At 44.2% G+C, this 11,581-nt stretch overlaps 1 protein-coding gene across 1 annotated transcript in view; it reads left to right on the forward strand.

Moving 5' to 3' along the window:
* Positions 1–11,200, forward strand: part of FSTL1 (follistatin like 1) — a 100,061-nt gene extending 88,861 nt beyond the window's left edge. Inside the window, exons 8-11 of the mRNA XM_086935629.1 lie at positions 22–134; positions 1,264–1,374; positions 3,343–3,428; positions 7,785–11,200. Of these exons, the coding sequence (XP_086791755.1) occupies positions 22–134; positions 1,264–1,374; positions 3,343–3,428; positions 7,785–7,829 (355 nt within the window). The 3' untranslated portion in view covers positions 7,830–11,200. The remainder of the gene's footprint in view (positions 1–21; positions 135–1,263; positions 1,375–3,342; positions 3,429–7,784) is intronic.
* The last annotated feature ends 381 nt before the right edge of the window (positions 11,201–11,581 follow it).

The raw sequence follows: 11,581 nt of genomic DNA on the forward strand, positions 1-11,581 counted from the left end.
CCCTCTTACTTCTTCCTCCAGGGGTCTCTGCGTCGATGCGCTCATCGAGGTGTCCGACGAGAACGCAGACTGGAAGCTGAGCTTCAACGAGTTCCTCAAGTGCCTGAACCCTTCTTTCAACCCTCCAGAGAAAAGTATGTGTGATATCTGCCTTCCATCCCACCCAGGACACAGAAAGGGAGCACAGGAGTGACAGCCAGAATATGAGGGAGGGAGAAAGAGTGTGACAGAGAGAGTGGCAGAGGCTGTGAGAGTCAAAGAGAGAGTGTCGAGCAGAGAAGTAGAGATAGAGACAAAGAGAAAGAGAGCAAGCACAAGTGAGTCTGGGGGAATGGAAAGCACACTTACAGGGTTCAGATTGTATAAAAAAGAATTATGAATAAAGGGGAAGAAAGACAAAAAAGGAAAGAGGGAAAGAAAGGTAGAGAAGCAGAGTTAAAGTGAGAGATGAGAGAAATTGTGAAAGTACACTAAGAAGACAGCAGATAAGAATTAGCAGGCCAGAGAAGGAACAACAGTGTTGAGAGCGTGTTAGTGAGAGAGGCTTAGCTAGTTCAAGACAGAGTAAAAGTGCAAATGTTAAAGAAAGGAAGGGTAAAAGTAGGACACCTGGCAAATGGCAGATGAGGATAGAAAAGGAGGAGTAGCGAGCTGGACAAAACAATGTGACAACATGCAGTAATGGGCACAAGAGAACACATTGTACATGACAGTGAGAGTAGAGCGAGCTAGTGGGCTAGGGGGAGAAAGGAAGAGGAGAAGCAGAGGGACGTGCAAAAGAGCACAAAACAGTGGAGTGGAATGTTTGATTTTGTGTTTATAAAGCAGTACATACCAGAGTGGTCTCAACACATATCATTTCTACCTGCACTGAGAAAGCAGATCTGGGTTGTGTATGAGGGTCTCTGTGTGTGCTAGGCCAGAGTTGGGGTGTAGCATGTGACCAGTGGTCTGTGATGTTTTGTGGTAAGCAAAGCTGTGTGTGAGATGTGAAAGGTGATGATTGTAAAGGACTTATAGAAAGCAGAGGTGGGAGTGTGTAATTATGGATCACTGTAAGGGGGTTCACTTGATGGCAGTTACAGCACGCTTGCTAGTAGAGCTTCGGCCCTGTGTATACCTTTTGGTAACCTCTCTAGTAAGCATGGCACCCGTCCCATTATTCCAGCCGCTTCTGGTCCTGTTCAGGGCCTGTAGGTGCTGGTGGCAACCCTTTAACCAATAGTGTTACCCTAATGTCCACTCTGCTTCCTCCCCCGACAGAGTGCGCCCTTGAGGATGAATCCTACGAGGATGGAGCCGAGACCCAGGTGGAGTGCAACCGCTGTGTGTGTGCCTGCGGCAACTGGGTGTGCACCGCCATGACATGTGCTGGTAGGTACTTCCTAAACCATACATACCATAAGCTCACATTCATTGTGTAACATTTTCAGGAGGCTTAGAGGATTTCTTGACAGTGAGAGCTATAGAATGTAGACGATACAGTCTATAAGTATTGATCAAAAAACACATGTTCACTTCCCCCAGAAAAGTAGCTCATCTATCTGGGGCCCCAGAGCTCGAGCCAAAGAACCCCAAACCATGAGAGCGGGGACCAACACAGCTTGGTCCTTTTTGCTCAGGGGATCCCTATTGTCTTTTTAGAAAGGACCAAGGGCATAATATATTATTCTCATTCAAAAACAAGGTACGTGCAGTTTGTACTTTGATTGGTTTGCAATTTTACCTGAATTGCAAAAAGTATGCCCCCCCCTCTATTTTCTACTCCGACAGGGTTGTAAAGACCCTTTTCTGAGTAAAAAACATGTTTCTGGCTTGCAATAAGGCTTTTGTAATAGTAGCACTCATATTTCCGGTCGCAAATCCGGTGATTTTGTGAATTGAAAGCTTTGCGACTGAAAAGTATCTTTGTACATCCCAGACACGCATCTCATCAGCTATTTTCATTGTACGTTTTGTGAGGACAGACGCCACCTCTGTAGGATATGGCTCAAATTTAAACAGGCCCATTACAAGCATATTACTAGCTGGCTCAAAGTCATGAAACTGTGGTAGGCAATACTACTGTAAATAGTCTTCAACTTCAAAGGTTCCCCTCTAAGCCCCATTGCGTAGTAGAACAGGGGTGCTGTGCTGCTCTGTCTTCTGAAACGAAAGAGCAACCCAGAGCCAGTCTCAGTGCATTCCAAACAAAGCTGTGAATGCGTGCCGCCCCTCTCCGAGCCCTGTGCCAAGGGCTGGCGAGTGGGTAGATTGGTTAAGAGGTTTGTGGTAATGGAGCCAATTCTGAAGATGAACAGGATGGTAACACGTGGATTTATTAAACTAAAGCTTTTGATGGTGACTAGGACTGCAGCATATAGCCATATTCGTTTAGGACCTGTGATGATAAGTGGTACAGCAGCATCTAGCCATATTAGTTTAGAACCTGTGATGATGAGCAGGACAGCAGCACCAACATTTTTTGATAAGAGTTTCAGGTGATGCAAGAGTTAATTAGATTATACATTGTGATGATTAGAAGGGTTTGCTCCAAATCATAGCATGTGGCTCATGGAAGTATTCTGACTTGGAGTTTTGATGTAAATGTTCTGCTTTGAGGCATAGGCCATGATTTTGAAAAAAACAAGGAATAACAATGTGGATGTGTATCTGGGAAATGTTTGTGCTCGAGGCATGTGGACTGCTGAATTCATATCTGTGCATAGATCGCCGCCTAGTGTTGGGTCCGGATGATTGCACATTGTTGTCCTGGAAGAGTCTTTGAAGTATCACGAGATAGGTGGCTCCTCCCCCAATGTGGATGTGTATCTGGGGAATTTTTGTTTCCATCTACTGGCTCAGGCTCGCAGAAGGATTCCAGTTTAGGATGTTCATAAATGTTTGGGAATGTTCTAATTCCATCCCCTACTTATGGTTGCACAAAAGCAATCTGGCTAGGAATGTTGATGTGTTTGGGAATGCTCTTCTTTGAACAGTTACCTATGGATTACAGAGCATCCCGGCTAGGAACGTTGATCTATGTACAGGAGGAGTGCTCTTCTTTTGACAATTAGTTATGAATCGCCGAGATGGCGACTAGGAATGTTGATGTGTGTCTTGGAATGCTCTGTTCGAAACAACTGGTTATGATTCACACTTCAATAGGAATGTTGGTGTGTGTATAGGAATGTTCTGCTTTGAATGATTAGCTAGGAATCAGAGTATTCCTGCTAGGAATGTTGACACGTTTCTGGGAATGCTTGTTTGAATGGCTGGCTATGATTTACAGAGTGTTGCTGCTAGGAATGCTGATGTGTGGCTGGGAATGCTTTGCTTCTAACCTCTGTATGTGATTTTCAGGGAAGAATCATAAGGATGGTGAGCCAGACGAGGAAATGACAGAGGAAGAGATGACCAGATACGTGCAGGAGCTGCAGAAGCATCAGGTTGGTAGCCACATTCTTACCACTTCCAGTTTGCCTTTTACTCCATATCAGTGCATGATTTAGTCTATTCGTCTTTCTCTTGTTCACTCCAGGTGACCTTATTCTTAGAGTTTTGTGTCCCCATCTGTTCTTCATTCGGAGAGGAGGATGGCGCTCCATTTTACATACACAGTAGAAGATAGGTTGAAATGCTGGCAACGCTGTCGACACACTAGCAACAGGCTGGCACCAGCTTATTACACTGTAGTCAGCAATACCATTAAAAATGTCCTGTAGTTCAAACATGTATCTCTGAGTCGTATACAACACCATAATGGTGATGCTGTTTTACGTTGTTGGCTGAAAGAAAAGAGCAAATGTAATCCAATTTCTGGAAAGTTCCGAAAAAGCTGAATATTGGTGTGGGCACACTCTTTAGGCCAACATAGAGGGGTGAGTGGTGGAAGGATAGTGGTCAGGAATGTTGCTAGATGTAGCAGGATCTTACACAGTCCTTAGAGTTTTGCAGCATGAAATCTTTCCTGGATTTGCATGCTGTGCATCTATTCCGTCATCTAGTGGTTGGTTCGGAAACATGTTTGTTCCTCTTCTCTCTCTTCTTTCATTTTTTTTCTCTCTCCTTCTCGCTCTTTTTTTCATTTTTTTTTTCGATTGTGGGTGTTTTTGACCACCATTTGGTGGTAAGTCCATCCCCTGTGTGATATCGGACAGCGCCCTGAAACTTCCTGAGCATGATCGCCATCTTCAGATTCTTTTTTCCGCCATTGGGTCTCGAAGCACAACGGAAGAGCTCTAAAGAATTACTAGGAATAACAGGGAGAAAAAAACAGAAAAGCACTGGAGAACACCGAAAAGCCACAGGAAAAATGCTCAGACAGAGAAGGGGGGCCTTCTCAACACTGACGGAGGACCCCGCTGGTGAAAACCCATGTGGCTGGAGAATGAAGAGTAGAGAAGCAGCAGAGGATCATCGAAAATATGCTTTTTATATTCTACCCCAAATGTCAGCACAAGTTCATGCAAGGGGATCCACATGAGGTCTGCAATCTGTGCCTGCCGAAAGACCATAAGGAAGAAGATTGTGAAGCCTGCACAGAATTTTTGCCAAAGACACTCAATGTACGACGTCAACAAAGACTAAGACACCATGCCATGGCTAGCCCCCACAAGATGCAGTAATCCCTGAAAGACCTTGACCTATCCAACAAAGACAAAGAGAATGCAAACCAGCGCAAGGAGGGGAATTAGAGGTGGAAGACACCACAGCCGACATTAAAAGGAGTAAAGGGTCGAAGAAGGCCACAAAAGACGTCAAAAGTAGATGGTAGAAGGAAAAAAAATTGCCTCGAAAGCAGCCTCAGCGTCAAAACAAACGAGGACTGAAGGACAACATACATAAGGAACCGCACGGGTCCCGACCAAAGAACACATCTGGACGCAAACCTTAGATGAAAGCCTTGACGCAAACAAGTGCTTGAGAGGGAATGAAGAAGAACATTGACACCAGGGGAGCTGCCAGCGCCAAAAAGGAAGATGGCACCCACACAGGATGTTGAACAAAGAGCGCTCATGTGGAAAAAGTAGAGTCTCGTTGCCCAAACGCTAGCTGGTCTCCAGAAGAAAAAGGAGTTTGACGAATCGCTGAGGGAATTTTGCATCCCAGCAAGACCATTGGGATCTGCAGAGGTGGAGGATGAGCAACCAGGTATGGAGTTACCCATAATTCCAGAGCCATATGAGGAAGAACAGGAGGAGCTGCACGAACTCGAGGAAGGAGAGGCGGCACGTTTGAAGAACACAGCCCGTTTGAGGACAAATGGCACAACCTTGATGCCAAGTCTCCCAAGGAGGGCATGGACAACTACCCCTTGAGACCTTTGCCCCCGGACAACCTGTCGTAGTACAAAAGCCTTACCAAGCAGGCAATGGACACGTATGGGATACAATTAGGGGATGAAAAGTAGGAATCATGGTTCCTACTCTGATACCTTCCCAGAAAGTAAACCTCAATCTGCCCATGCTCCCCATCATGAATCACATCCCTGCCGAATCGATCATTGTGACAGCCGCAAGGAAGAGAAACAATGCCCCACATCAACAGAGCAAACACAAGGAGATGATGGACGGAGCTCTAAACTTTTCAGACTCTCACCCCCAGTCACAGATCTGGATTGAATCCATCATTGTTCTTTAGCTCACTTCACCACCCCAGGTCAGACCCAACCATATGCAAATCAGTCTTAACCCTGTTCCTTATGGGAACAGTCCAGCCTGAACTGCCAAGCCAAGTCTTCTCTGGACTGGAAACAAGCATTCTGGGACCGGTTTCTGTGTTACACCCCTCATCAGCCAGGCTAGCTTGAATCGAGTGGCAAAGTGAACAAGGGACCCTCGTCTGGGCATTCACCTACAGCTACCTCCCAGGATAATGGAAATCCTAAGGGATGCTAGAAAACCAAGCATGAAGAAGTGGTACATGGAGAAGTGGTGCAGATACATCCACTGGTGCAGGGACAGCAAGAAGATGAAAGCAAGGACCGAACTCAAGATAGTACTAACATACCTCACCCACCAACTGGATAGTTGGCTGACCTACGCATTACTAAAGGTCTTCGCGGCCACAAAAGTTGCCTAACCAGAGGTACAACAGGGAACTGTCTCTTCACACTCCCGGTGGTGAAAAGATTCCTGGAAGGATCAAAAAGAGTAGCACCACCGAGGGAAGCAACAACGCCAATGTGGAACCTAAACACAGTGCTCACGCAATTGATGACCGAGCCTTTTGACCCAATGCACAAGACTGATTTGAAGTTTTTGTCCCTAAAGACAGTTTTCCTAATAGCAATTACATCCCTACGCAGAGTCAGTGTGCTACAAGCTTTGACAATACAAGAACCATACCTGCAGACTCACAAGGACAAGGTTGTCCTACGAATTAACCCACAGTTCTTACCAAAAGTCATATGGCAATTCTACGACAATTTAAGCATCCAACTACTGGCCTTTTTTCAGGAACCAAAATCATGAGCCGAGAAGGCGCTTCACACACAGGATGTGGGAAGAGCGCCAATGTACTACATAATGGAGACAAAGGGATTTCGGAAGAGGAACCAACTTTTCGTCTTATTTGTCAGGCCAAGCAAGGGAACACTTGTGACGAAAGAATGATCTCACAACGGATAGTGGAGACCATACAAACCTGCTTTGCTAGAACAAAAAGGACCCTTCCTATATGACCCAGAGCGCACTTGACCAGAAAGAAGGGTGCAACCCTAGCATTCCTAGCAAACATACCCATTGATGACATCTTCATGGCCACAACTTGGTCCTCCCCACATACCTTTACTAAACACTACGGTGTGGAAATTCTAATGTACAAGGAAGCACAGGTTGGACACAGAGTACTGCAACACCTGTTTGCCAACGTACCCACATTTCAGCCCAGCCAGAACGAAATACTGCTACACAATCAGATGCACAGCATGTGAATCCAGAAAAGGATTTATGTTGCAAAATGAAATGGTTACTAACCAGTAGGAGTCGTTTTACAGCCTGTAAAATTTCCTGCCTTCACATTCGACCCACCCACCTTCTCCAAAATGGGGGAATGAGAAAACAGACGAGGAGGGCAACACTACAAGGCAAGGGAAACTGCATTAAAAAAAATATATATATATATATCTGAAGATGGCGACCATGCACAGAAACTTCCAGGGGGCACCATGATGTCACACAGGGGATGGACTTACCAGCAAATAGTGGTTGACGACAACCACAACCGGGAAAACAAACAAAAAAGAAGGAGAAGAAGGACTAACACGTTTTTGAACCCCACCACTAGATGGCAGAATAGATGCACAGCATAGAAATTCAGAAAATTCTCAGGCTGCAAAACTATTCCTACTGTTAAGTAACCATTTCAATCCTGAGGATGAACAGCACAGCATACAAGTTCATCACATTAAAACTTTTTATGGTGATAAGCGAAGCGGCATTAATGCATGATAGTCTACAATTAATGATAAGTAGGACAGTAGCATCTGTAAAATAGAAAGTCAGCGTATGGTGATGAATATGACAGCCCTGCATGGGTTTAGTAGTCTTATTATGTGGATCAATTAATAAAATTCCAAATCAACCTTCTGTAGAGGTAAGCTGAAAGTGTCTCTGAGGAAGTGGGATTTAGCCCAGTTTCCCTTATGAAAATTGTGCATCTGGCATAACCACATCAGAATGTCTACAGGATTATTCCTACTCTTGTAAAAACAATGCAACTACTACAAAACATCTTCTAGCACAAGAGTCAGCCTCTTGTGGTCAAGTGCTGCGTTTAATTATTATTTTTTCATTCTTAAGGAGACGGCTGAAAAATCCAAAAAGATGAGCAGCAAGGATATGTAGATCACGTGATGTCACTGCCATGGGAGGAGCCAAGAAGATTTGCTCCCAGCACGCACGCGCACCTCTATTCATCGGCGCGGAGTTTGACGCGCAGAGGGAGCTTCTTTTGCCAGATCATGAATATTTGCAATTTATATCGACAATTTTTTTTTAATTGACGAATATGTTTTGTTCATTTCAGTTAGGGATTTGTTAAAAAAACAGACTTGGGTGGGTTTCCAGAGAATTTTTGTACGGGGAAGGGAAGAAAACTGCAGATGGTGTCCATTCTATTACTGAGGTCAGCGCTTGGCAACAGCCTTTGCGTCTAAAAAGCCGCCAGAGGAAATACGCGCTGTTGAAGACCAGAATCTTGTATGGTGTTGGTTGTCAAATCTCTTGTATTTTTTTTGTGGGAAATTTAAACCGGTTGTTTTACATCAGTAACCAAACCAACTTGACTGTGTAGGGTGAGGCGCAAGTAGCGGAAGGGGTGAAGGAAGTGACACGAGGAAGCAAGGTGCCCTGATTCCGCCCCCTCCCCACCACCGCCCTTTCCACTCACTACTCAGAAAGGCCGGGCACTAAACTTTGGTACCTATCCGAAGGGGAAACAAGAAGTAGGTAGGCACTGCAGGGTTTTATTTTGGGAGTGAGTAGATAAAAGCTAGCAGTCTTTTACAGCTGTAAGTGTTTCAGAAACCAATTACACGCAAGCTCTGTATGGGGCAACTGATGGAGTTAGGCAGTGAGTAACATCTCGCGACAAGGACCGCCGACTCCAATGGCGACGCACTTGAGAGACTGATAACAGGATGTGAGGATCATTTTATTGTATGGGGTCTGAAACTTAAAGCATGTGTGTTTGGAGAAGGGGGTATCATCACCCCGAAACTCAAGAGCTACTTTTTTCAGCACTTTGCCTGCAACAAAGCATGTTGTGCTGCTCTGTGGCCCCATATTGAGGCATTACAATGGGAGGATGAGAAAACACAAACTTTTAGAACATCTTTTACAAAAAAACATAGACTTCTAAACATAGAGTACCAGATGTCGACCTTAATCAATATCCCCCTTTTGAACTTGGAACTGCCCCAAATCCGGACACTTGCCCCTGAATATGGGAGATGCCGCCTTTGAATGGTAAATTAACACAGCCTTAAATTTGTGGGAAGTGAGCTTGGCTGCATTTAGGAATTAAATACAGGTTGTAAATTTGGAGAGAGATAGTTACCGCATTTAAGTTTTAGATTTTGAAAGACTTTACTTAGGAGTCTGTGTTTTTGCAAAATGTGTTATTGCACTCTGTTTTCATGAGTAAAAAAGTAAAAAAAAATAAGGTAGACCCACCCTCTGTCCCACAAGCCACTTCTCTGATACATTTTAGACCCCTTGGGTGGTGGACAGAGTAATTTTTGTTCAATAGTGCACCTAGTTCTAGCAGGTCCCCATCACAGCTGCTGCCTCCATTAAAGTCCTTGGATAACTTTTGGGGGGAATGAAAGGGTCGACTCCTCTGCCCCACTTCTCCACATGTCTTTTTACTAGCCTGTGCTTCTTCTCTGCTACCCATCCGTTAAATGCATGCCTCGCCTGCTCCCTTCCACTGTTTTTGCACCGGCTACCCTGACGCTCCATGTAGGTGCTACTTTTAACCATGTCAAGGACTAGCTAACCATTCCCATTTTTTAAAACTTTTTTTTATTTACAAAATATCATTTTGTATTCCTAGCTAGCAGTATTTTTTGTTTTGTTATTTAACATATTGCATTACCATGTGGTGCTTCGAAATCAAACAATGTTATTGATTTTTCGTCTTCAAAATAAGATGAAAATGCGCACTTGAGGTTCTCGTGGTAAAGCCATTTCTTCCACCCAAAACCAATGGTCTCGTTTTTCTGCTGGTGACGTCATCATTCAAGTTTCGTGCACAAAAGCCAAAGAGCATGATGTCTCCAGCTGCGCCGCAAGAGGATCTGGTCTTGGGTGGTCAGGCATCCTTCTTGTACCACCATGGTTATTTTTGATGTATGGCCACAATTCTTCAAATGATTTTGGATTCATTTCTGCCCTATATGTATTGAGGAAAGCGCGTAACTATGCCTGAAAGACCATCTCAGTTGCAAAGCTGGTTACACGTCTAATCCCTTTCACCTGCTGATGTAGGACGATGGATCAAAATCCTCTGTAGGGTGGCTAGGTGTGTTCCAGCGAATTGATCCAAATTAATGTTCACATCTCAGGTGAAAATGCAATAGAAAGTTCCACAAAATCATCCGGGAATTCCTAAAGATAATCACGCCCACTTTTGTAACCACATTTTGAAAGTAAGGCCCATCCTGGTTGGCGGCTTGGTGCACGGGGCGGCCGGGTCATACTAGGCAACAGTAATACATTGAGTGGTTGAGTTGGTGGTAGACAGTCAAGCCTACCACTTTTCACACAGATGCTATTGAATGAAGTCGGAGTATGCTGCCGCTTGAACAAAGCTCCACGCGTAGCATAAGTGGGGTGTGGTAAAAGGACAAGTATTTGCATTTACCACAGTTAAATGGGACGCGAAACATTAGTCACTGCCACCAAGGAACCAATGGCAGTTCTGTTAAAAGACACATTAGCAGAAAGTGGAAATGGAGGGTTCTGGTGACAACAGCATGTCTACCTTTCCTAAAGCATAGACATAACTGCTGCTCGGTGACCTCCCATTCCTACTAAACCACAAAAGCTCTCAACTTCCACACATGTCTTATCAATGTTTATATTGAGGGCAAACCTCTAGCAAAGCCCTCTTTCTTTAAAAAGAAGTGTCTTTTACGATGCTTCGACTGAAATTTTAAAGAACCATAATTTTACCCCAGGTGCGATGTGGCGTGCTTGTGGCGGCCATCTTGTTCCCTCCTTGTGCATGGCGGCCATTACAATCAGCTTGTTCAGTTTACTTAGATCAATGGAATAGTGTCAGATGTGAGACAGGGTTAAAATCAGAAGGATTTGTTCTGCTGCCGCCCTAAGGCAAATAACATGTACTGTTGTCTACTTTACAGCTGTTGAAATTCTGTTACATCACTTTTGACTACAGTTTGACCACGTATTTTTGTGGGGAGTCAGTTCCCCTTCAATTCCAAGCAGTATTTCTGTTGCTGTTTACTTTGAAAGGTGCTGTCCTGTTTTTTTTGTATTATTTTATTACATTTATTCATTTTCAGTATTATAAACCATACGGAAAAAGAAACACAAATTGTCTCGGCTGCCTGTGTCTGCGCCTTCTTTCATTTGTGTGTACCCATATTCCAGATGATTGTTACAAGCATTTATTCTGTGTTTTTCTAAGTTTTTTGTTGCGTTGTTATTTTTGTGGTCTGCAAGCCAAATAAAATGGACAAAACCATTAACCTTCGGCTGACATGTTTCTTTGATAGAAGGGGATACTTTGATGGATGACTTGAGGATGACTTAAAAAAACACAGAACAAGCTTTTGGTACCCAGAGTGTAAAAACAATTAGTGAGTAAGGGGAAATAGTTAGACAATGAGGGCAAAAGAGAAGGATGTAACAGAAAAAACTAAATAAGAATGCAGATACGGGAGGAAAGAGGAAGTACAGGGCCAAGAGGAGTGCCTGTAAGAAGGTGTAAAAAAGGGTCTTGCAGGGTCACCCCACTCCTTTAACAATTATTGGAAGAGAAACTGGCGGGGAAAGTAGAGAAGGAAGGAATGAAGTGGAGAATCTGAGAAGTGTGAGGAAGAAATGAGATAGGAGTGGAGGGGGAATGT

This window comes from Lissotriton vulgaris, chromosome 8 (genome assembly GCF_964263255.1).
Source record: "Lissotriton vulgaris chromosome 8, aLisVul1.2, whole genome shotgun sequence".
NCBI classification, from domain to species: Eukaryota; Metazoa; Chordata; class Amphibia; order Caudata; family Salamandridae; genus Lissotriton; species Lissotriton vulgaris.